The sequence below is a fragment of the Misgurnus anguillicaudatus genome, unplaced genomic scaffold, assembly GCF_027580225.2.
Source record: "Misgurnus anguillicaudatus unplaced genomic scaffold, ASM2758022v2 HiC_scaffold_33, whole genome shotgun sequence".
Lineage (NCBI taxonomy): Eukaryota > Metazoa > Chordata > Actinopteri > Cypriniformes > Cobitidae > Misgurnus > Misgurnus anguillicaudatus.
In genome coordinates, this window is record NW_027395283.1 from 1,856,936 (window position 1) to 1,884,419 (window position 27,484).

Here is a 27,484-nt window from a genome sequence, read left to right on the forward strand (position 1 = left end):
CAGAGCAGAGTCTCTCCCAGTTGCAATCAGGGCAGGAGAAGTGGTTGTCTATCCGCGTCCAGACGGCATAATCGTTCATGGCGGATCCAGCGATGGCTTACATTAATGGCGAGATGTAAATGTAAAATGGTCTTTGAATAAAATGAATCACTGTACATAAAATAAATGTACTTGAGGGAGCTGAGCAGCAGCACATTTAGAACAGACAAACTGTACGGAGCAGACGCGTTAATGGGCTATTTACCTAAGAAACAACGTTTCCCATCATTTATCAGTGTATGTTTTGAAACTGGACTGTTTGGCCATATAAACATGAACATACACACATTTCGTTTTATGAGAACATAAGCAGATAAACAAACGAGAAAACATTTTCAAGCATTCATGTGTCTTAAAATAACATTTTTGACAGTTCAGAGAGAAAGAGAAACGTGAAATAATGTAGTAAGCCAATGTAGTAAGAATGCAAATTTGAGGTGATGACGTCACTGTTATGCAAATGACGCAATGACGTAATCTAGCGACATTTAGCGACTTTCCAAGCAAGCTTTAGCTACTTTCTATTGAAAATAGTTGGCAACACTGCGTGTGATGTGTTTGTGTATCCTCAGTGTTTTTTCTCTCTTGCATGTTTCATCGAGTTTAAACAGACTCTTGTCTCTGTGTATAAGTGTTCAGACGTTAATGATGAGATGTGCTGTAAATCAGTATGAACTGATCTGTTCATGCTGGATATATTGACGATTTCATCACAGAAATCTCTTAGCTGAAGAAAAAGGTGGCGTTACTGGAGACAAAGCTGAGGTCAAGAGGAGATTTAGCAATGAATCGAGAGGTTTGTGCAGCTTAAACATCATTTACCTGAATCAGATAACATCAAATAATTTCTAATCTTTCTGTCTGTCTGTGTTGTGTTGTCAGGATGTGGATTGATGTGAATCTTCAGTGTATGTGACTGATGATGGGAGTCTGGATTCAGTGTGGATGAGCAGAGATCAGAGCCGCACACCACAGACACTGCTGGACTCTAAACTCTCTGAAGAGAAATCCAGACACACACAGGACTCCGATCTCAGTCTGACTTTACTCTGTTATACTGAGTCAAAGCTCACAGACACTCAGGACACTACAGTGTGTGACAGTAAACAGAGCTTACAGGAGGATCAAACCTCCACAGAGTCTCTGGATTCTGTCTGTAACGCTGGAGAACAGCAGCAGATCCTGCAGACCAAACTGAAGATGTGTTCAGTTAAAATCATTGACTGCACGAACCTCATGATGAAGACTAAAACTGAACCCACAGAAATCAAAACTGAACCCACAGAAATCAAAACTGAACCCACAGAAATCAAAACTGAGCCCACAGAAATCAAAACTGAACCCACAGAAGAGGAAGATCGCCCTTATGAAGATGATGACTTTATTACATCAGGTATGTCTCCTTAATTATTGTTGTGTTTTTAACATTTTTAACTGGGAGCACCTATTTTGGGGTTTCAGTCACAAACTCACTAAGTTTAAGATATCTTTAATATTTATTGAGCAACAGTTATGTAGGCTTAAAGGGTTAGTTCACCCTAAAATAATAATTTGATCATAAATCACTTACCTCCTTGTCGTTCAAAACCCCCAAGTGCTCCGATTGTCTTAAGAACACATTTGTAGATATTTTTGATGAAGTCCGAGAGGCTTCTTTCTGTCCAAATGACTTCATTTAGTTTCAAAATTCTCCAGAAAATAATGAAGGATGTGCTCTTAAACAGGAAATAATATATGGAATTATTTGTGCATCTTTGAATAACTGTAAGAATATTTCCTTTAAATATAATTTTTGTCATATAAAGTTTTAAAGCTCATGTAACACACACTGTTTCTGCAGTTAATCTGGAGTACCTATAGAGTAGTATTACATTCTTTTTATCTCTGAAGAGTCTTTCAGGACACTCCACTACAAACAATTACACAAAGGAAATAGACAGCATTTGCACAAACACTGAGTGCGTTTACATGCACAGAATAAGTGGATAACTATCAAAAATCTGCTTATTATAGAAAACTGTTTTCATGCGTTTACATGCAAATCAATAATCTGGCTATGCAGACAACTGCGCTTACATGGGACTTGAAGAATTCAAGAAGTTTTCTCGCTGGCAGTGACTTCACCACCTATAGTACATAATAGTTGATCAAAAAGCCGACGGCATATATCTGTCTAAAGCTATATTGTTGTATCTTTTCTCGGGTCTACAGAACCTGTAAATGTTACATGAGCTTCTATTTTAACAGTTTCTCTGCCAACTGCTTTAGTCGAGAGGAGACTTTAATACGTTACTTTGCGTTTACTTCCGCGTGTGACGTTTATCTTTCATACGTGGAGATCACGTTATCAGTTTATTAAGCATAATTGGCGTAAGACTGTGCATGTAAACGCACTCACTGTCGTTTTCTCGTCTTTAATTTTTAATTCTTCCAAGAACAAAAAGCTGTGGAGAATTTTCGTCACCCTAATGTTTGATTCCTGTTTTTTTTTGCTTGTTCTAAACTTTGTTTGCCATGGTGGATTGGCTACTTTTCTTCACTTATCCTAATTTTTTTATTTACTGTAAATGTTGCACATCAGTGATGCCCTGAATAATTTAAACAATAATTTGTATTGCGTGTCAGAACACGGTCAATACTTTGAAAGCTCCGCGGACAGGTGTGCCAAACGCGGGAAAAAGGTACACCTCGCCTTCGTGTAGCGAGCCGCCTTGTCACGTACTTGATGTAGGCACGGATACAATGATGTTGCCGGAAAAGTGGATCATGGAGACATTTTAATCGTTCACGATATCGTCATATCGCTCACCCATATCCATTTATTCGCAACACACGCTCCGGACCCTCGCTTTAAATATCCCATCACTAACAATGACAATGACATCTGTCTTCTGTCTTATGTGTGAATCTAGAAAAAGATACAGAATCTCAATTCTTCATCCTTCTTTGTGTAAATAAGAGTGAAAAGACAATTTAATTGTTTCATGTTTCTTTCAGATGTGAAGAGCGATTCATGTTTGGATATAGAAATAACGTCCTCAACATCAAAAGAGCGACTGACAGCACAAACTCTTTCCTGCATCACCTGTGGAAAGACATTCAGCTCACAGAGACATTTAGAGAGACATGAGAGAAAACACACAGAACAGAAACTCTTCACCAGATCTGAGATCAGCTTTACTACCTTACAAGAGAAGAAACTTCATTCAGAAGATCACAGAGAGAAGAAGAAGAAGAAAAAGAAGAAGAAGCAGCAGCAGTTTCACTGTGAGCAGTGTGGGAGGATTTTTGTCTGTTCCTCTAATCTAAATGTTCACATGAGGATACACAGTGATGAAAAGCCTTTCAACTGCACTGAATGTGGAAAATACTTCAGAACCAAACAAAATCTTGATATTCATCAGAGAATTCACACAGGAGAAAAACCTTACGAGTGTCCTCACTGTGGGAAGAGTTTTAATGTAAATGCTGCCTTACTAAGGCACCAGAGACTTCATACAGGTGAAAAACCTTTCAAATGTTCTCAGTGTGAGAAGACGTTTGCTTGTTCAAGTAACTTAAAAAAACACAAAATTGTTCATACTGGGGAGAAACCTTATCGCTGTAGTGTCTGTTGGAAGAGTTTTAGTCTAAAGCAGAATTTACTAACTCACCAGAAAATTCATACAGGTGAAAAACCTTTCAAATGTTCTCAGTGCGACAAGACGTTTGCTTGTTCAAGTAGCTTAATAAACCACGAAAGAGTTCATACTGGAGAGAAACCTTATAACTGTAGTGTCTGTGGAAAGAGTTTTAGTCAACAGTCACCCTTAATAAGGCACCAGAGAATTCATACAGGTGAAAAACCTTACAAATGCTCTCAGTGTGACAAGACTTTTTCTAAGTCAGATCACTTAAAATCTCATCAGAGACTTCATACTGGAAAGAAACTTTAAAAGAACAGCATGTAAGAAATTTATATAAATGAATCATAAAACAACCCACATGATGTCAGTGCCTTAAAATTAGCGGTTTAGGTGCCAAGCGGTTAAAAAGTGTATGTGTGTATGTGTCCAGGAGCAAACAAACTGTTCAGAACTACAATAGTCTTAATAAAACATGAAAAACAACATGAATTAACACATTTATCATTTTTATGTCACATTTATCTCTTTTAAGAACTCGTTAATTTTATATTGTGTGCTATTTGATTTTTCTAATTGGTTTTAAAGTATTTATGTCATGGGACCACAATGTCATTAATTGTTCATCAACTTTGATTGGTATAGAAACACACTGAGAAAGAAATTGTTCAGATTATTCAGTAAACGTCTCCTGACTTCTACTATAGGCCTTTTCTCTGGGCTGGTAAATGAAAGTTTACTTAATTATTTAGTATTTTGCCAGTCTTTCATTCTTTCTAGGAAAGCTAAAGGACCTGTTATTGCATTGAGAGCATCTTGAACAGATGTGTGATATGGTAGCACAATAGAAATGAACTGCAAGAGCTTGTAGAGAGGAGTAAAGACTGCTGAGAGGAACACCAATATATTTTGAATATACGTTGCATACTTGATAAGCTTGTCACATTTTTACTGCACAGAAACCATATATTGTATAACAGCTTTCATTCTAGTTCATTATTGTGACGATCACAGTTGAATGTAATGTGGTAATAAAAAAGGAACAAAGTTATTGTACAGGTATATGAAAATAAAGGTTTTAAACTTCAACCGCACGTTTCATTTGCATATTCAAGAGGGAATCGTTTAAAATAATTTTTTTAATTCCTTAAAAATACATATAATCTTAAAACGTAATTAATGTGATTGAAATTAGAAAATAACCTACCTGATAGAAAAAAAGTTTTGCTACTGTATTTGTATATAGCCATGTATAAGGGAGAATAAGTTAACTTGACTATTTAGGTCCTATAAATAAAGCTTATGACTAAAAATAGGTGGGTATCTGATTTAAAAAAAAAAACTAACTTTAGCCTACTAGCACTAAAATCAAGATCCATCCTCCATTCAGATGGCCATCCATAGTCACGCTTCCTCCAAAACACATGAACAGACCAGACGTTCACATTTCATGTCTCATTCACCAGTGAGAAGCCTTTCCAGTACAAAGTGAATAACAACATAAACAACTGTTTGAAATCAGAATTAGATATAGCACGTTTTCGGTTGTGTTGATGTAGTAGTTTGCTTGTAATTTTGAAAACATAAATATTGTTACGCTAATTCTTAAAGGTACACAAACTACAAAAGCAACATAGTAGCTATACGTTTACATGCAACCAAATAATCCGTTTGTAATCTCATTGATGGCTCAATCATACTAAAAAGCATTCATTTAAACACCTTAATCAATACGATTCAGTCCGATTGGATGCAAATTTTGATCGTATTAAAAGATGTGGTGTATTCCGATCTTTGATCCGATCATCAGGAGAAAAATATGCATGTAAATGCGTGAATCGTAGTGTTTCTCAATCAGATGTAAAAAGACCTTGTGCGCAGAACAGTTGTGCTTAAGTTCACGTCTTATATTTACCTCTTATTTATGTATCACGTTAATCTTGTCACAGAAACATGCAATAGCAAGGCAATGGCAACACACATTATTAACTTCTGCATGCATGAGCATTTGCCGGTATTTATTTGTTTGGTCTAACGTTACAATAAACAGAAACCAAATACAATAATAAATTATCTCTTTTAAACAATATTACAAATAACTTCAGGCATTATACTGTACAAAGATAACTGTCTGCCACTCTGTTAAGTTCTTAAATATCAGGTAAATAGAAGAAGATAATAACACAACAATATTAACTAGATTCAATACCTAACCTGACTCGAAATTAGTGTACAAGCAATTACATATCACCTTTCCATAACACTGCAACAACACTTTTAGACCCTTGCCTCCCGCAGCTGTTTCCATCTTGTGGAAAAGCAGTAAAGTTACCTAGCCTGGGTAATATAGAATGAGACATGGTCTGGAAACCACATGCTCATTTTCTCCCCACTAAACACAGGACGTCGAATAGACGTGCAGATCGTGTCTATATTGGGTCCGTCGGTCCATGACCAATTCTGGACATCTATTCGACGTCCAAACTAGGTCCACTATTTGGACGTCCAACCATGACCCTACTTGGACGTCATATTTACGGGCAACATTTGACGTTTAAACTGGGTAATTTTTTGGACGTCATTTGGACGTCATATTTATGGGCAACATTTGACGTTTAAACTGGGTAATTTTTTGGACGTCATTTGGACGTCATATTTACGGGCAACATTTGACGTTTGAACTGGGTAATTCTTTGGACGTCATTTGGACGTCTATGACAGGCCTATGTCTGTATTACATGATTAGGCCTATAAAACATTTTTTATTTACAAATATCAGCATTATTGTACCAACATGATTAATACTTACGAATAGTCTATATTATTTTATACAGTATACTGTGTTTTCTGCTTTCTTTATTTATATACAAATTCATCTAAATGTACAATTAAAAATCTGTAATTAAATGCGTAGTTCGTTATATTACAATATATGATCATACTAACAATTTAACATGAAAATATTCTCACCTGTTCTCATAATGTTGCGTTCGTGTTATGAATGCAATAAGTGTGCCTTATATACAAAATGAACATATGGCCTTGTGGCTGAGTGGTTAGCGAGACTGGCTTGTGATCCAGAGATCGGTGGTTCGAAACCCGCGGCCGGCAGGAAATGACTGAAACGTTCGGTGTTGCAATGGATGGGTTAAGTGCAGAGACAATCATTTCTTTTCGCTTTTTTCATGTCTTTTTTCCTTACACGGAGGTCCTACGGATGTAAACATTTAGACGTGCAGAAGACGTCGCAAAAAAGACGTCGCCTGGCGTTACAAAACAACCCCTTTTATGTACCGAATTCGGACGTCCAAAAATTCCATGAAAAAGACGTCATTCTGACGTCACTTTGCGCAGTGGGTCGTATTTGAGGCTTTTTAAAAATAAACTTCAAAACTACTTAGAACACTATCTAAGGCCGCATCAAAAAGTAACTTGACATGTCTGCTGCCGTGTTGGATAAACAAAACTGCTTCGGTGTGTCGCATAGGCTGCGTTTACATTTTGCATTAACATGCGATCTCAGTGATCCGTTCACGCAGATCCGATCATCCGTATATCAGGACACGGCGCGTTTACATTTGTCATATAAATGTGGCTTCTGTATCTGGATGTGTGATCGGATCCCGTGCGGGGAGACGCGCGCTGGGTGGCAGCTGTCATTCAAAATGGGTACAGCTGTCTTTAGCCACATGATTTAGGGTTTTCGCGCTAACCGCAATCCCGTATTGTACAGTGCTACTGAGAAGCCAACAGCAGAGAATAACTAGCAACCCCAACAACCGTGATGTTCACATTTTAAGCGTTATATTTTTTAGCTTTAAAAGCCTTATCTTTAAAAGCCTTATAGCGTCCGCACCGCGGCTGAATGTCCTGTTTAACTTGTCCTGAACTTGACTTCACCCGCATGCTTTAAATCAACTACAAAATCCGCGTGAAACATGACCGACTCCACTGTTTTATTCTGCCTTAATAAAGGGCTTTTGGCTCTGCCTGAACTTATGTATAATTATATTTTAACCATAAACTGTTGTTAGTTATGTTTCCTGGTAATTTTAATATGATTTAGTTAAAAGAGCTAACAATTTCCTAAATTTCCTGATAGTGCGTAAGAAGTAATGTAATTTACAAACACATATAAGTAACCTTGCATAAAACCAACACTGAATGAATGTATTTGGTTAATGTTATTATGGTTTGTACGTGTTTTAAAGTAACTTAAAATGTGTTAAATGAGACAGAAACAGTCGATTGACCAGAAAGAAGCGCAACATTCACGTTGATATGTCACCATGGAAACTCAAACATTATAACGATCCTGAATTCTGCCATTAAATATTAAATCTCTCTATGAATAGGAACATATAACATATGCCTGAATAACTTAAATACAGTCAGCAGTGTTAAAATGCTTTTGAATATCGATTTATTAAGATACTTTTAAGCGTAGCTTCCATTGCTCCACAAATATGAATGTATGCGTCTCTCAGTTGCGCTCCATGACATAACGTCCTTTATTTTTGACAGCTGTCAGTGAGAGGAGATGATAGTGGGCGGGGTTTTTGTGACGTTGACCTGTAAATGCAGATACGATGGCTGGATTGCGTTTACATTACACTGAGATCCGATCACAATGCGTCCTCGACTACCTCTGCATCAGGACACACCCCAGCAAACATTGGTCCGACCGCAACGTCGTGTCCCTGGCCAAAAATAGTCGCGGTATGACGGCACAAATCGGTGAAAATATGTAACACAGAACATTTCATAAAAATGCATTCAGATACATTTGTACATGTCTATAGTTCTATGGGGTTGCATGTATAATTGTTACTTTGACTTTTACTACGCGTGCTTCAATATTTATACCCTGTTGTGAATCGGTTGTAAGAGGACGTCACTAGGTGACGTCTTTTACACGTGCATTTATAGTCCATCATGACCCTCTATAAAAAATCATAAACCTTCTATACAGTCATTGTGAAATATGCAAATGCTGTGCTTACACCTTGGTTAATACTGCAATAATTAATTTAAGTGCAAAAAGTAGGTTTTTAAGAGGTTGTGAATAGACGTCCACTGACGTCTTTTACACGTCTAGACTAGACTAGTAGGAAAAAAACAGGATAATCTTTATGAAATACACGATTTGTATACAAAGTAAATATATTAACTTTATCTTGTTTAAATAAATTATAATCACAAAGTGCCCAGTGTGATTGCAAAGCCACACTGCATTTTAGTCATTATTCCAACCTGTTTTATTATTGAATGTATGCATATAAATGTAAAACAGATACATATCCGGTCACCATTTAGGTCTGAGTTGGATGTAATTTCAAAAACTGTGCTATTCATTTAAAAAATATAGTGATAAATCTGGGGATATTACAAAATCCCGCGATAGGACAGATTATCTCGCGAAAAAGTTAAGCTTTAACGTGTCGGAAAATTGTTGAGAAGTCCTATGATTCGATGGAAGAAACAAACACAGGCTCGGCCAGAGGTTGGCAACAGCCGGGTTGAGAGTGGAGTACGCATGGTTGGAAACATAGGTGATTTTGGAAGTGATCTGGAAATGGAGGAGGAAGTGTCAGGTGCGGAGAATGGAAGTAATGAATGGAAAGTAGTTGAAAATCGGAAAAGAAAGACAAACTGGGACCAGTTTTCAGATTCTGATAGTGATAAGGGAAGACATCAGTTAGGAATACGAAAGGAGGAATATAAAGTAATGATACAATTCGAATCTGAACCTGAATCTGCTATAAATCCGTTAAAATTAACTAAAGCAATTAATAATGAGATAGGGCTGATTGAGAAGGCAAAAATGGTAAGGGGTGGTAAATTGTTATTATTTTGCAAAGATAGCAAGCAACAGGAAAAGGCAATAGGAATGAAGACGTTACTGGGGGAAAAAGTAAGAAGTCAAATTCCAGAAGAGAGAAATTGGGTAAGAGGAGTAATAACAGGAATCCCGATTGACATGACAACAGAAAGAATCAAAAAGAATATCTCTGGAGCAGTAGTAAAGGAAGTAAGAAGACTTCAGTATGTCAAAGACAAAGAAAAGAAGGATAGTTTATCTGTGATGCTAAATTTCGTTGAGGATAAACTACCTGAAAGGGTATATTTAGGATACATGAGTTACAGGGTTAGGCCTTATGTACCTCCGCCATTAAGATGTTACAAATGTCAAAGATTTGGCCATGTTGCGGCAGTTTGTAGAGGGAAACAAAGATGTGCAAGATGTGGAGGAGAGCATGATTACGGTAAATGCGAACAAGGAGTAAATCCTAAATGCTGTAACTGTGGGGGAGAGCATAGCGCAGGGTACGGAGGATGTCAAGCGAGGAAGAAAGTCTTGAGAATACAAAATGTAAGAGTGGAAAATGGGTTAACATATGCTGAGGCCCTGAAGAAAGTGGAACAGGAAGCGAAAGAAATTAAGAAAGTTGCACCTCTGGAAATGAATAAAAGCATAGGAGAGACTGAGAAAGATCCAATGAGGATTGACAAAATGTCTTTTGTAGCATTTATAGCTGAAGTGGTTAACTGTTCAGCACAAACGGAAAGTCGCACAGAGAGAATTAAAATCATAGTAAGAGCTGCTGAAAAGTATTTGGAAATAGAGGGAATTAATGTGGAAATGATCAATGAAAAACTAAAAGTACAGGTTGGAAACACCCAGGCAGCATGTAGTTCATCAAAGTGTATATAAATAGGAAACACGAAATGTTTATTAATAGTGGTATTTTTATTATTATTATTATTATTATTATTATTATTATTATTTTTTTTTTTTTTCACTAAATGTATACAACCAAGTAGTGCTCCATACTCCAATCCAGTAGGTGGCGGTAAATGCACCTTTAGTTGGTTTGCCACCCGCCATTTAAACAACAGAAGAAGAAGAAGAAGAAGAAGAAGATTATCTCGCGAGATAGTGGTGACGTCACGCGTTCTTCCGGAAGTTCACATTCAAACACGAGGAGCGATTACGAGGGAGTTTTGTCAATATATCATTCAAAATCTGCTGTTGGATAAGTACATTATGTATTATTTGATTAACGTGCTTAAGTTTTACTTGTTTGACACGAAGGCTCCGAAATAAACGTTGCCAGAATTGTCCACACTGAGTATTGCAATAATTAGCTAGAAGGCTAAAAGCTAACGTACTTTGAACTTATACATGGTATAAAGTATGTTTAAGGATACAGTCAAAGTAACTTATTAATGTAGCCTCTTGAAAGTCTCTTTCAGAAAGTAAATTATCTGAAAAATAAAAGTTATTTTGCATTAATGGAATTACAATGATTTGATTGCCTAAACATTGCACATGCAAAATATTAAATACTGTTTTGCATTAAAAGTTTAGCAGAAGTGTTTGTTTGATTAACTTCCTTTGCTTTTGTTTTGTACAAAGGAAAAGCAGAACCTCATCCAAATAAAAATAAACAAGCTGTTAAAGGCACTGTGTCCTACACAGACCCTCCAAAATATAACCACCCAAAACCCAAGTCAGGTAAATGTCTCAGTTTGAAAATACATTTAACAAATTGGAGTTGTTATTGTGGAGTTAATATCAATACTTGACAGAGCTTTTAATTCCATACACTCCAAAACGTGATCTTTGTTCCTCAGAAACTGGTCTTTTAACTGTTCCCTCAACTCCATGGGAGACAGGGCTTTTTCCTCATTAGCTCCGAAACTCTGGAATTCTCTACCATTTGAGATTAGGCAAGCAAATTCTTTTGGTATTTTTAAATCTCAGCTTAAAACTCATTTTTTTTATGTTAGCTTTTAATTGATTGATTGCTTTTATTTTTGTTTTATATTGTATAATGTCTCTTAATTCTAATCTTTATTATGTGTTGTATCTCTGTTGTTTTAATTGTTTTTGTACAGCGCTTTGAGATGTGCACTTTAAAGGCGCTATAGAAAATAAAGTTTATTATTATTATTATTATTATTATATTAATTACAATTTCGTTTTATTTACAGTTGAAGGTCAACACAAACCAAATAAAGATGTGCATTCTACAAACAATAAAAAAAAGGTATGGAAAACTGTAGATATGACTTAAACAGTCTACACATTTGTTAATGTTCTAATGTGTCATATGTCCTTGTTTGTGCTAAAGATCAAGTTTTGTGTCCACCACACTTAGATGAGGCGTGCCCGACCCCTGACTTTGTCTACCCTACATTAAGTTGTAAGTTTTTGACTGCTTTTGCTTAATACTACGAAAAAACATGATTCTTTCAAAAATGACTTTTATATATTTTGATATGAAACTCAAAAATGTATATAAATTGTTTTGGTGTATTTTGTTTACACAGGCACACTTCATGACAGTAAACATCGGTATCACAATGGTGTGATTGATCTATACCCTAGAATAAGCTGTGACACTATGAGACGTACGTGCTACTGATGCTTTTTTTTGGTGCATTCCCACACTATACAAACACATTGCTTGGCTCCTAAGTGCATACACTTTTGCCTTTATAATGTCATTCTCATTTTTAGGTAAAAATGTATTCCATGAGTCAGGGTTTTGCCTGAATGTCAACATAATATCCAAAAACTTTGATATAAAAAGTGATTTATTTTAATATTTTACACTACTATGTATTTTTTTAAAATACATTGTGCATGTGTATGTTTATTGTACTTAATGAAATTACATGCAAGGTGTCATGCAAGATTTTACATTAGTGACAACAAAGCTAAGAGTATAAACATATTTACATTTCTGTGAATCTGAGTTAATAGTTACAAATACAGAGCTTATAATATCTGTCATTGCTCAACCACGAAGACCTAAAAGTACAGCCAGCTGATTTCATAACTAATGCAGTATTACACTGTGAAGTGATTTACTGTTAATATTTTACACTACCATATAATTAACTCTATTTGTACAGGTGAGGTAACACAACGAAAAAATTACCGGATGGAGACTACCTGATTCTTCACCTATGGCCTCAGCTTCAAATGCAACATGTAAGAAATGCTATGAATACATCAAATATGTTGATAACAAGGTGATCTGCGTAAGTTGTGACATAAAGAATATGTATATATATTTCCATCTATCTTTCTATAACATTATTTCAATTGTTTTCACACTTAGGTCCAGCAACTGTCTGAGTTGGTGGATATTCTGTCAGAGACTGCGTGAACAACGTTATGAACAGGTATGTATTTCTCTTGATTTGTGTAATCCTGCATAATATTTAAGGAATATATATTGATTACCACCATAATTAACCCAGCTATTTATATTACTTCAATTCAGGATTTAATCCGTCACACATCACTTGTTGAGAAGTTTTAATGTTCGTAATGACTTAAACAGTCAGCCATACTGAAAACAAGAAATCAAAACATAATTTCAGTGTAAGCCATTACTTGTCACCCAAAGTTAGGGATGAGGATATAGTTCATAGCACTTGTTACATGGTAGATGAAACAAGTGAAGTTGTGAAGTGTTAACACATAGTGTATGTTTAAACATTGTATGCAATTGCTTATTACTGTTAATTGTGATTTATTGACCTTTTAGGTTATTTGTCTAAGGTGAAGTAATCTTACATTTCTTTCACAGAATGATGTCAAATTGTCTTATGGCAAAGTTCAATATGAGGGGTGGTGGACATCTGGAAAAGAAGTCTTTTAAAGGCACACCTTTGTATTATGTTATTCAAGGTAATTTGGGGAATGTTGATCTAAAAAAACTTGTTCTTGTATATTGATTGTAATTGTATTGTTATGCTTGATCTATTCAGGGGACATCACAGCTCACCTGTCTTTATCAGAAATATCCTGTTCATTTTTTGACACACCTAGTTAAGGGTCTTTCTCAAGGGCACCACAGTGGTTTTGTAGAGGGAGGGGACAAATGCTGTATCCCCCACAACTGATCTAACACTTATTTAAAGCAGAGCATATTTTGTACAATAATATATATAATATTAATATATAATTTTAGCTGTAGACCATAAAGATTTTGAAAGTAAGTGCATGTCATTTACCTCAAAATTTTAATTGTATTTATTTTAAAAAGAAACATATTCTTCTCTTCCTTCAGATGCTGTGAAGAGGTGGAGCCCAAATGCCACAGACTCGGAAATAGATGCAGCTATGGCAGACCACCTCAAGCACGCTCCAGGAAGAGCTGGGGTGGTGGATACAAAAAAGCCAAACAGCTGTGATGTGTTAAAGAGAGAGTTCACCAAAAAAGGAAAATTGTTATAATTTTCTTATCCACATGTTTCAAACCTGTATACCTTTATATTTTCTGCTGAACACAAAGATTGAAGAATGTTTGTAACTTCACAACCAATTAACTGTCAATATTTTTTTTACAATTGTAGTAATGGGTTGTGGGATCTGCTTTGTTAAAAACATTCTTTCACATATCTTTGTGTTCAGCAGAACATAGAAGGGTATACAGGTTTGAAACATGAGAGGGAATAAATGACTAAATATTAATTTTTGGGTGAACTATCCCTTTGTGTTTTGAAGTTGTTATTATAGTTAAATGGTTAAAAAAAATAAAAAGTGCTAAATCAGAGCATGCTTCTTTTTTTGTTATGGCCACAAATAATGTATTTTTTAATGTGTTTGTGAAGTACACGTGGTTAAAACGGTTTATGGACGTTCAGGTCTGACTGGACCAATTTTGAACTGATTTTGAACCTTTGTGAATATGTGTTAAACCTCAATACAATTTCACGATGTTACACAATGGGTGTATATTCATTTTATATGCATACATTTAAACTATGCAGCAACACATTTAAACATCCAGAAGACGGCACATTTAGACGTCCAGGGACGGGCAGAAAAGACGTGTAATTCACGGCCAAATGACGTCAAAGACGTCCGCTCAACTTTAATTTAGGGTATTTTTCAACCGCGATGGGACGTGACGAAGGGTCGTCTTTGCAACGGTCATTAAACGTCCACATGTTTGCTATATGAGGGCTTAAAACATATATTTAAACTATGCAGGAACACATTTAAACATCCAAAATACGGCGCATTTAGACGTCCAGGGACGTGCAGAAAAGACGTGTAATTCACGGCCAGATGACGTCAAAGACGTCGGCTCAACTTTCATTTTGGATATATTTTTCAACGCGGACGGGACGTGACGAACGGACGTCTTTTCAACGGTCATCACACGTCCAAATGTTTGTTGGGACAGATCGGATAACATTCCGATCACAGACGCGTTTACACTTGTCTTTTCAATGTGTATGTGTGGACAACATCCGGATACAGGTCGCATGTTAATGCCAAGTGTAAACGCAGCAATAGACGTTGTCATCGTCTTGCTGCCTCCTCCCCGTTCTGTGATTGGTTCCCTATTTCAGGGGGGGAAATGGTTCATAGTTTTCATGCTAGACTTGCCATGTGAATAAATTTGCACGCAAGGCAGCATGGGGAAACCCGACTACTGATGTTAATTTGGGTTTTTGCTCTTTCCTGATCCAGACAGTTTTTGCCGTTGTTGTTTCAAAAGATGTGTTTCGTTTTGTGGCTCATGTGCAGGCTGTCAATTCAGCAGGAAAGTTGGTTGCCTCTGTTTACAGAGCGGACGTGAACACGCTGATGATGTATGATGTGTCCTCCTGGTCTCTGGGCAGGCACGTGCACACATAGACATCAAAGGGGGCTTGAGCAGCTGCCCTTTTTATTCCTGGAGAGAAGGTGCCCTTTTATTCTGGGGTGCTTTTAATTTTTTTTTTTAATAATATGATCTTTATTCATATAACAACTGATGTCTGTCTGTTTCTTGTGTTTTTTACTTATTACTTATTTAATTTAACATGAATTTATTTAGGAATCATTTAAATTAGTTTTAAACTCTTCTAAGAAGAAAAATAGCGCTATTTGTGGTACACAAACGGTTAACAGATGAGTCCCGCCTACAAAACTCACATCGCTTATATGATTGGCTTTACCTTTCCTAAGTCCCGCCTCTCGAACCTACTTCGCTATATGATTGGTTTCTCGTGTATGTAGACTGCATTTGCGCTTGAAGCGCCAAAGCTCAGCCTGAATGAGACGGGAGGGAGGTGCATGATCATGCAGGCAGGCAACCGGTAAGTGTGTGAGGAAGAAAACATTCTTATAATAACAGTTTTATGCACAAAATATGAGACACGTTGTTACACATAACGATTCAGGCACATTGTTTTCCACGACAATCCCATATTAACCTGAAGAGTTGCAAACTTGTAACAGTATAACGTTAGTAGTGTATGTAGTTTAAACAGACTGCTCATAAAATAATAAAGCACAAACAATAAAATAATTGCTAACTACAGTAGTAGTAAGCTTTTTTGATTGCGTTTTTTTGCAATGGATGTTAAATAAGTAGCCTATAATGTGTTATACTGGAGTGCTGGAGTAGATTGGGAAGAAATCTGATGGTTCAGTATTTTACTTGCCCAGTCAGAATTTTCACTGACAACACAAAAAAGTAAAATATAAAATACAAATAAAATAGGCCTAATCTATATTTGTTGTTTCTGACAGGTGTAACCTTAATAAATATGAAACCTAAGATAAAAGGTGCCAAAGGATGTGTTGCCATAATATGTTAAATAATTACATAGAAGGTATGTGGCTTTATTAAGTGCAAAAATTATCCAGAAACGTTTTTACATGTCCATTTACAACCCTAGAATTTGTCATTTTAATTAAATGGTCTATTTTTGCCCTATTTGAAAGGGTCATGAGCAGGGTCCGAAATTAACACCCGCCAAGCGCCAAATGCGGGTAGATTTTCCGTTTGCCGACTAAATTCAAAAGGCTACCCGCCACACTGGCGGGTGATTTTCATACCAAAATATTAATGCAATATAATGTGTTTGCCAGTAACTGATCTGGGAACGAGGTGAGCTAGCCACAGAACGTCTCTACGCTCCAAGTCTCGCACTAGAGACGGTCTGTTTCTAGCTAGTACTGCAGGTAACTTGCGGTCTGCAGCTATCTGCTGCATATTAGCTATCAAAATGCATCCCCGCCCTGCCCGTCGGGCTATCTTGACTTATAGGGAGGAAAACATATATTTAAATGCTTATGCATTCTTTCACAGATTTGGATGGGTAATAATGGTGTATGAAATTCAGGCATTGGGAATTTAAATTACGTTTGAGCGCGCGCTCGAGTTTTACTTTCACTTTCGCGATCGCGCGAAAAGACGCAGTACAGGAAGCAATCCGTCATGATTTGTCATGGATTTGTTTGGCAAATCCTCCAACTTCGGTCAGTCATTACTATACTCACGTAAGAAAATTAAATCTCTCGCAGCAAGCTTTAAAGTGATATAGATTGTACGGTCAGTGAAGAGAGTGACTCTGTGCAGAATCTCTCTTAAAGCGACAGTAGCCCCTGTTTTTCTGATCGAAAAAATTATCCAGTCTGTAACTGGATGATCCAAACTGTGAGTTTTGTGACCCACTAAACCACTTTTAAATGGTGATTAAATCTGGTGTGTGGGTATGAGCAGGAAAAGTTGGTTTACATGGAAATCCAGTCTTTTTGTTTGTTTAAAAAACAACAGCATCAAAACAACAACAAATTTGTGTTTTGATAGATGTTTTGTCTTAATATTCTACATTAAAAGTACTGTATTTTTTATTCGGGCTACTTGCATTAATTTTGGGCTACCAAAAACTGAAGAGTGCCTGCCCAAGGGCTACCAGGGATTTTGAAATTTTGCAAGCCCTGCCATGAATGCAGCAAATTAAATTAATGTACATGTGACAAAAAAGGCTGTTTATTATTCTGGCCGGTAAAAAATGTGTTTGGCTGGTGGATTTTTTCATCTACCAGTCCCCGTGGCAGGTGAGCCAAAAAGTTAATTTCGGACCCTGGTCATGAGTAATAATGTTGAGCTCTGCTCTGATTGCTCTGCTCTGAGGCTCATGCCAGAAGCTCACATTAGTAAACAGACCTTATATTTTGAGCCCTTATCTGACAAAAATACAGATTTTAAGTAACAACTAATAGTTAACTAATAGAACTTCAGCTAAACGCTAGGTTATAGCATTTATTGGCATGTAGCGCTAACTCAGCAATCACAACTTTATTTTTAGCATTTTAACAAATTTGTAATTAATGTGTAATTTAATGTTTTCAAAACATGCACATTGTTTAATGGTTTCCTATAAAGAATACTAAAGAGACCATGGTTTCTGTGTTAACTGATTATTCTGTAGACATCTTTTGAAAACGAAACAATTGGGTGAGTTTGAGGAAGATAAAATTAACTTTTTTAATTATTTTTTTTAAAAAGAATCGGAATTGCGTTAATATATATACTTTTTGTTTAAAAAAAGAGAAAAAAATACGTAATTATGAGAAGTGCCCTTCATTTCACTTGAGCCCCTGCCCCTCAAAATGTCTGTGCACGTCCCTGTCTCTGGGCATTAATTGGGTTATTTGCCCTCTAAGGTGGTTATTACCGGAATATTAAACAGTGCATTATACAGTCTGCCAAACATGTTTTTTTAAATGATAATTTTATTAATTAAAATCAGTATTTTAAAGTGATAATCATGTCAAATGATAATCATCAAGTGTTACTACATCATTCTAAAGTAATTACTTCAATGGGATCAATATTCTATAGTAAAGATCATAGTTACCAACTAGTAATTCCTTTAGAAGGATGTAGTAACACTTGAATTATATTCATAGGTTTTTATACTTAAATTTACTGTCACATCTGTCTCGCGTGCACAATCTCTCTCCCTGAATGTGTACACAGATACAAAGAGGTGACAGTAATTTATGAAAACCTGAATATAGCCCTTACGAAAATGGTTTTACAGAAAAAAAACATGGTTACTGTAGTAAAACACAATTTAATTTTAAAAATCATAGTTAAACCTTGACTAGTGTAGTAAAATCATGGTCATCAGTCATCTCCTGTAGGCAGTGTTTGAATCAACAGTGACTTATATTTTAATATTTGGTGCAGATCATTACACTGTTTATCTTATATTGTGTACACTCTCACTCACTGTACATCCTACTGACACCCCAGAAACAACAGAGCCGTAAATCTGCCTCCAGATCTGCAGCCTCCTCATACTCACTTGTAAAGCAGTGAGCGTCTTCTGTCTCCAGTACAGCAGGAGGCGCTGCAGCTCTTTAATCCGCAAATAAACTCACTAAAGAAAGAAACAAAGAGCGCGTGTGTGATATGTTTGTGTATCATCAGTGTTTTTCTCTCTTGCGTGTTTCATTGAGTGTAAACAGAGTCTTGTCTCTGTGTATTTAAGTGTTGAGACGTTAATGATGAGGTGTGCTGTAAATCAGTATGAACTGATCTGTCCATGCTGGATATATTGATGATTTCATCACAGAAATCTCTCAGCTGGAGAAAGAGGTGGCGTTACTGGAGACAAAGCTGAGGAGATTTAGCAATTAATCGTGAGGTTTGTACAGCTTTAACATCATTTATCTAAATCAGACAACATTAAATAATTTCTAATCTTACTGTCTGTGTGTGTTGTGTTGTCAGGATGTGGATTGTTGTGAATCTTCAGTGTATGAGACTGATGATGGGAGTCTGGATTCAGTGTGGATGAGCAGAGATCAGAGCCGCACACCACAGACACTGCTGGACTCTAAACTCTCTGAAGAGAAATCCAGACACACACAAGACTCCGATCTCAGTCTGACTTTACTCTGTTATACTGAGTCAAAGCACACAGACACTCAGGACACTACAGTGTGTGACAGTAAACAGAGCTTACAGGAGGATCAAACCTCCACAGAGTCTCTGGATTCTGTCTGTAACGCTGGAGAACAGCAACAGATCCTGCAGACCAAACTGAAGATGTGTTCAGTTAAACTTATCGACTGCACGAACCTCATGATGAAGATTAAAACTGAACCCACAGAAATCAAAACTGAACCCACAGAAATCAAAACTGAACCGACAGATATAAAAACTGAACCCACAGAAGAGGAAGATCGCCCTGATGAAGATGATGACTTTATTACATCAGGTATGTCTCCTTAATTATTGTTGTGTTTTTAACATTTTTAACTGGGAGCACCTATTTTGGGTTTTCAGTCACAAACTCACTGAGTTTAGGATATCTTTAATATTTATTGAGCAACAGTTATGTAGGCTTAAAGGGTTAGTTCACCCTAAAATAATAATTTGATCATAAATCCCTTACCTCCGTGTCCTTCTAAACCCCCAAGTGCTCAGATTGTCTTATGAATACATTGTAGATATTTTTGATGAAGTCCGAGAGGCTTCTTTCTGTCCAAATGACTTCAGTTAGTTTCAAAATTCTCCAGAAAATAATGAAGGTCGTGCTCTTAAACAGGAAATAATATATAGAATTATTTGTACATCTAGGGCTGGGCGATAGAGCTAAAATGTTTATCATCGATATAGCATGTTATATCATTCGATAGCGATAATTATTGATATTTTTATGACCCATTTAAAATAAGGACCAGGAGAAAAATATATTACATTTAAACATTTTTATTTTAAACTTAACCTTCCTCTGATCATAATCCCTTCAGGTATTAAGACAGAAATGTCAACAACCATAGAAAACTTAAATAAATACATTTAAACATGAGTATAAATTTACAATGAACACTTAACAATTATCTTATCTAACATTTAAGGTGCACAATAAGAGAAAATGTAAGAAATTCTTAATAAAGTAAAATAATAAAATAGTGCAAAGTGTTAGATATAAACATAGAAACCTGAGAATTTAGTGCAAGTTTAGTGCTAGGAAGTTCACTAGCCGTTCACCTTCTGGTGAATAAAGTGTTTTAAAATATGTGCAGTGTTTTGTAAACATAAATAAAACTGAGGTAGACTTAGGTAGCCTACATCTATAATATAAAAAACAAACCTGATACAGTACCAGTAACATTGTTTTAAAAAAAAGCAGAAATATAAAAGGTAACTCTTCAAGTTATTCTTACTGTAAGTGTAATCATACTCGAAGCTGAACTATTCAAGTATATTTTCAGTCCAGGTTTTGTGCTAGGAACACCAGCTGGTTGACCTTCTCTGGGTCTAAAGCTGCCCTGGTGCATGTAACAATATTACCCCCAGTACTAAAAATTCTTTCTGAGGGGGTGCTGGTGGCTGGGATACACAAGTACTTTTTCGCCAGCTGAGACAATCTGGGGAAGTTGTGTTCATGTAGCCTCCACCAGTCCAGAGGGTTAGACTCACTGTCTGCATCGGGGCACATCAGGTACCTTTCCAGCTCACTCTCCACTTTTTGTTTTTCAGTGAGAGGCAAAGCATCATCATCTTGGCACTGTTTTTTGAAAAAGCTCCCCAATGACTTGCGTTGCTTCTTCACTAGGGATCGACCGATATGGATTTTTTTGTGCCGATGCCGATACCGATTTTTTTCCCATCAGCTTTAGCCGATGACCGATACAGGCTGCCGATTTTCTTTATCCGATATTTGGAGCCGATACTGCTTTTTCTCATTCAGTTTATATCATAAAAATGACACAATGATAAAACCAAATGTTACAGCTCTTAATTTAAAAAAGGAACATTTATTGAACTATATTTAACAAATAGTAAAAACAGGTGAGGTAGAACAAGTAAGAAAATTCAGTGCTGCTTAAAATACATAAATAAAATAATAATTACACCATTGCACACAGTAGCAGCAACCAAGCAGCATAACAAGGGGAACACTTTACTTTATCCATGAAAGTAACCAACTATTTACAACCTATTTGATGCTTAGGTCTAAGTTTTAGTGCACTTAACTTAATCTCTTGTAGAGCAAATGTCTTTAATAAGAAGACAAGGAAAATGTAAACAGCAATACTGATCAAAAAACAACTTAAAAAGAATTCTGATTAACATGCCAATTGCCCCACTTCTTTACCTCACACACCCTCTTGCCCTATAATAAATGCGAGGGATAGATAGTTTGCCTCAGCTCGCTTAAAACGCATAAAACTGAACAAATACATGAGGATTTGTGTACGGACTTCGGTCAGATAGTAAAGCGCGTGCACGTGGGAGAGGTGCAGTGAGTGAGACATGGATGAGAGAGTGCATGTATCTTTGCGCTCCCAGTGAACAGAAATGTTGACAAAACTTACAAAAAAAAAACACTTCTCCGGTCACATAAAAGTCATGTGGGAACTGTTTGGAACTAAGTGCTTTGAGTCGAATTTCTTATTTTTTTTCGCTGACGAAAATTCCGCGAAACTCCGTGTTAACAACCATAAACGTATGCAACCATGAACTGCGCTCTCCACAATGACGAGAAACTATCAGCAATGGATATTAATTTTTAGCCTTTTACTACTACATATATTTATGGAGATGAAAATTAAAAACCCAGCATGTCCAGCTGTGATCAGCTGTTCGGCTGATGACCTGCGTTCGCTTGCGGCATTATGAGCATGCGTCGCGTCCAAACGTCAGACTGTTGGTCGCTGAATAAAACTCCTATAAATACCACGAAATCACGGAACAACGTCAGAGTTATTTAATCCTATGACCTGTGTTTGTAACAGCTGCCGTATGCATACGGTTAGCCTAAAGGCTATTTGAAGCTCCCTAAATACAATGGCAAGCAGTTTTATAGGCATTCGCGTTTTCCATTATGACCACCAAACTTTCTTAGCTATGATTGCACGCAGATATAGAGCAACGTGCTTACACTTTCAAAGTATATGGCAATATTTCAGTCAAACGGTTAAAAGATGCTTTAAAACTTACCAGAGCAGGCTTGGAGCGCTCCGCTCTGCTAGTGGGGGGAGGGGCAATGCACGGGCTGCAGGCAGCCTCCAGGAACACATAGCTGCCTGTGGGCGCCTGTCTGTAATTAATGGCGGGGAAAAGCTATCGGCGAACGCAAGCCGCGAATCGGCCGATGCCGATACACCTAAAACCTGCTAAAATCGGCCCGATGTATCGGCCGGCCGATATATCGGTCGATCACTATTCTTCACGCCCAGTGGCATAGGTGGTCCACTGACAGCTCCTCCTTCTGCACCTTGGTCTGCTGCTCCCTCAGAAGGCCCTGCCTGTGATTGGCCCTGGTCTTCATCCATGATCTCAGACACAGCTCTCATTTGAATGGCCCCTACCTTCTCTGGTCTGATGTATCGGCCTTTAAACCTAGGGTCCACAAAGGTAGCCATGTCAAGGAGATCATCTGTGTCAGGGTCAGCATATTTCTCGTCAAGATAGGTCATTATTTTTGTCTTCAGCTCTTTTGTGAGCTGAGTGTCCCCATCATTAACTTTCAGCAAACTAGAGCGGAAAAGGTTGAGCACAGGCTTCACGTATGAGACCGTCACATATGACTCCCCAGAAAGGGAGTCTGTGAACTCCAGGAGAGGAGTTAAGGCCGCATGCATTGACTCCAGGACGTCAATATCCTGCCACGTTGGGATCAGGTGCCTGTTGTTTTTGTCAGAAGAGAGAACTTCAGTGATGGCCTTTTGTTGCTCTAGGACCCTTGCCACCATCTTTTGTCTTGAGCCCCACCTGGTTAGTGACTCTGTGACCAGCTGGTGTTTGGGAAGATTGAGACGTTCCTGTGCTTTAGAGAGCGCACTCTTTTTCTTCCACGAGTAAGAAAAGCTAGATACCACTTTCTTGCACACACCTACAGCCCTCTCCACTCTTTTATCTTTCCCTGCAGCACCTGCAGAAAAACAATGCTAGCATTAATAACTGATAATAGATCATACACAAAAACACACACACAGAAACATACACACACACGCAAGCACACAGACACACACAGACACACACATGCACGCACACAGACACACGCACGCACGCACGCACACACAAAGATGCACGCACGCGCACACAGACACACACACAGAAACACACGCACGCATGAACACGCAGAAACACACAGACATAGATCATAATAATTATAATATATTATCTCAATTACTGGCTAATAAAATCACAATAGGAACCAATATTGATGACGACCATTAAAATGACAAAGCTACTCACCAATAGCAGAGTGCAAACGATGGCCAAAACACTGCAGCCGTGTCCAGTTGTTCAGTGAAGTCGCCTTCACTACATTTGCCCCGCTGTCTGTGGTAATGCACACCATTTTGTCTTCAATCAGACCCCAGGACAACAGTGCCTCCTTCAAGCCTTCTGCTATCACTTCTCCTGTGTGGTCTTCGGGGAAATATGCAGTCTCAAGGCATCTGGTTTTCAAACCCCATTCATTGTCGATGAAGTGAATGGTCAAGCTAATATATGGCTCAGAAGTACGGCTTGACCACAGGTCAGAGGTTGTTGCAAAGTACTTTGCTGACAATATTTCTTGCTGTACAGATTCTTTGCACATTACATACAGCTTAGGAATGGCAGTCTTAGAAAAGTACTTTCGGCCAGGAAGAACGTAGCGTGGGTCAAGCACGTGTATAAGCTTTTTATAACCTGACTTCTCAACGGTGCTAAACGGAAGCATGTCTTTGGCTATATGATATGCCACTGCCTCCGTTATATCTTTGTACCGTTTTGTTTCTTTGTCATAAGGCACTGATGCAGAGTACCTCTCCATGGTCGTCTGCTGCTTGTGCGGTGTTGCAGCTACAGATGTTGTTGGTTGAATACGGCTGTGCTCCAAAGGGTGAGCGCGGCTAAGGTGGTACATCAGGTTCGTGGTATTACCAGACTTGGCTGGTACGACGGTCTTGCATAATTTGCAGACGGCATTGGTCTGACTACGGTCAGACTTATAATATCCAAAAAACTGCCATACTGGCGAGCTGAATTTTCCTCTTTTATTTACAATTTCCTCGCTCTCTGCAGCACTCATTTTCTGCTTCTCAGTTTTCTGCCGGTTACTGAAGAGGAATCGAGCACGAGACAACGCAACCAAACTTGATACTGTTACATGATTGGCTGTTAGCGTGTCACTCCCTACGTTGCTAGGTTACCAGAGAGCGAGTGCCTTTGTTAATGCAACGAAACTTGCTTTGCAACCTCCGTTTTCTTCTGACGAAAAAAAAAATTATCGAACGTTTTATCGAACACATTTTTTATTGCTATCGATCACGTGTCTATCGTGATACATATCGTTATCGTTTTATCGCCCAGCCCTATGTACATCTTTGAATAACTGTAAGAATATTTCCTTTAAATATAATTTTTGTCATATAAAGTTTTAAAGCTCACGTAACACACACTGTTTCTGCATTTCTGATGTTAATCTGGAGTACCTATAGAGTAGTATTACATCCTTTTTATCTCTGAAGAGTCTTTCAGGACACTCCACTACAAACAATTACACAAAGGAAATAGACAGCATTTGCACAAACACTGAGTGCGTTTTCATGCACAGAATAAGTGGATAACTATCAAAAATCTGCTTATTATAGAAAACTGTTTTCATGCGTTTACAAGCAAATCAATAATCTGGCTATGCAGACAACTGCGCTTACATGGGACTTGAAGAATTCAAGAAGTTTTCTCGCTGGCAGTGACTTCACCACCTATAGTACATAATAGTTGATCAAAAAGCCGACGGCATATATCTGTCTAAAGCTATATTGTTGTATCTCTTCTCGGGTCTGCAGAACCTGTAAATGTAACATGAGCTTCTATTTTAACAGTTTCTCTGCCAACTGCTTTAGTCGAGCGGAGACTTTTATACGTTACTTTGCGCTTACTTCCGCGTGTGACGTTTATCTTTTATATGCGGAGATTAGGGCTATGCAAAATATTGTGATAGTTAGCTGTATCAATAATGTATCGATATTTCGATCTCTACTATTGATATTTTTAAAACCCATCAAATCCCTCTGTGTGCGTCAAACGACCTCCTCCGCCACTGCTGTAGTTGTCACTGTCCAGTTGTCTGGACATGATTGTATCGTATCATGACCCACGTATCGTGATACGTATCGTATCGGGAGGCCCTTGCCAATACCCAGCCCTAGCCTAGATCACTTTATCAGTTTATTAAGCTGTGCATGTAAACGGACTCACTGTCGTTTTCTCTTCTTTAAAAAAAGCTGTGGAGCATTTTCGTCACCCTAATTTTTGATTCCTGTTTTTTTTTGCTTGTTCTAAACTTTGTTTGCAATGGTGGATTGGCTACTTTTCTTCACGTATCCTAATTATTTTTATTTACTGTAAATGTTGCACATCAGTGATGCCCTGAATAATTTAAACAATAATTTGTATTGCGTGTCGGAACACGGTCAATACTTTGAAAGCTCAGTGGAAACGTGCGCCAAACGCGGGAAGCACGCCCCCTTGTCACGTGACGTGTAGGCACGGATACAATGATGTTTCCGAAAAAGTGGATCATGGAGACATTTTAATTGTTCACGATATCGTCATATATCCATTTATTCGCAACACACGCTCCGGACCATCGCTTTAAATATCCCATCACTAACAATGACCCAGCTGTAATAACAGGACTGACACCTGACTTCTGTCTTATGTGTGAATCTAGAAAAAGATACAGAATCTCAATTCTTCATCCTTCTTTGTGTAAATAAGAGAGAAAACACAATTTAATTGTTTCATGTATTTTTCAGGTGTGAAGAGTGATTCATGTTTGGATATAGAAATAAAGTCCTCAACATCAAAAGAGCGACTGACAGCACAAACTCTTTCCTGCATCACCTGTGAAAAGACATTCAGCTCACAGAGACATTTAGAGAGACATGAGAGAAAACACACAGAACAGAAACTCTTCACCAGATCTGAGATCAGCTTTACTACCTTACAAGAGAAGAAACTTCATTCAGAAGACCACAGAGAGAAGAAGAAGAAGCAGTTTCACTGTGAGCAGTGTGGGAAGATTTTTGGCTCTTCCTCTGATCTAAATGTTCACATGAGGACACACAGTGATGAAAAGCCTTTCAACTGCACTGAATGTGGAAAATACTTCACAACCAAACAATATCTTAAAGTTCACCAGAGAATTCACACAGGAGAAAAACCTTACAAGTGTCCTCACTGTGAGAAGAGATTTAGCCGTAAACATAGTCTGAAGACACATGTGCTTTTACACACCAATGAGAGACCGTATCAGTGCAGTGAATGTGGAAAAACCTTTACGGATTCACGTTCATTAAAAAAGCACCAGAATAATCACATTAAAGAGAAACTCTATCAGTGTTCACACTGTGATGAATGTTACGGTTATAAATGTCATCTGATAATCCATGAGAGACGTCATACTGGAGAGAAACCTTACGTCTGCGCTCATTGTGGAAATAGCTTCACTAATTCACCTCAATTAATAGTTCATCAGAGAGTTCATACTGGAGAGAAACCTTATCACTGTAGTGTCTGTGGGAAGAGTTTTAGTGTAAAGCATGCATTACTAAAGCACAAGAGAATTCATACAGGTGAAAAACCTTTCAAATGTTCACAGTGTGACAAGACGTTTACTTGTTCAAGTAACTTAAAAAAACATGAAAGAGTTCATTCTGGAGAGAAACCTTATCACTGTAGTGTCTGTGGAAAGAGTTTTAATCAAGGGTCTACATTAATAAATCACAAGAGACTTCATACAGGTGAAAAACCTTACAAATGCTCTCAGTGTGATAAGACTTTTTCTCAGTCCGGTCATTTAAAATCTCATCAGAGCGTTCATACTGGAGAAAAACCTTAACACTGTAATGTTTGTGGGAAGATTTTTAGTCAACAGGGTAACTAACTTAAAGGTCACATTTTCCTAATCCTATTTTTTAAACCCTAGTTAGTGTGTAATGTTGCTATAATAGCATAAATAATACTTGTAAAATGATAAAGCTCATTGCCAGG

The 27,484-nt window shown here is 37.5% G+C and overlaps 2 protein-coding genes and 1 long non-coding RNA gene across 4 annotated transcripts; 2 read left to right on the top strand and 1 right to left on the bottom strand.

The window, feature by feature from the left end:
• Window positions 1–590: 590 nt before the first annotated feature.
• Window positions 591–27,377, top strand: LOC129438997 (uncharacterized). Its single transcript, XM_073865720.1, is given in 6 exon segments — window positions 591–835; window positions 922–1,432; window positions 3,037–3,973; window positions 9,123–9,387; window positions 19,214–19,700; window positions 26,248–27,377. Coding segments are annotated over 5 exon segments (3,267 nt in total). The 5' UTR covers window positions 591–835; window positions 922–984.
• Window positions 10,951–14,173, top strand: LOC129430136 (uncharacterized). Of its 2 annotated transcripts, none has more exons than XR_012368803.1 (8): window positions 10,951–11,181; window positions 11,661–11,716; window positions 11,828–11,872; window positions 12,000–12,080; window positions 12,588–12,666; window positions 12,797–12,860; window positions 13,271–13,371; window positions 13,754–14,173. It is a non-coding gene; the product is annotated as an uncharacterized lncRNA (long non-coding RNA). The 2 variants fall into 2 exon arrangements; XR_012368802.1 differs by having other exon boundaries at window positions 10,952–11,181; window positions 11,801–11,872.
• On the bottom strand, window positions 21,667–25,388 carry LOC129437119 (E3 SUMO-protein ligase ZBED1-like). The gene is made up of 2 exons (XM_055195287.2): window positions 23,693–25,388; window positions 21,667–23,366 (listed from the first exon to the last, which is right to left on the bottom strand). The coding sequence occupies exons 1-2, from the start codon at window positions 24,513–24,515 to the stop codon at window positions 22,609–22,611; spliced, it is 1,581 nt and encodes a 526-aa protein (XP_055051262.1). The 5' UTR covers window positions 24,516–25,388; the 3' UTR covers window positions 21,667–22,608.
• Window positions 27,378–27,484: the final 107 nt, after the last annotated feature.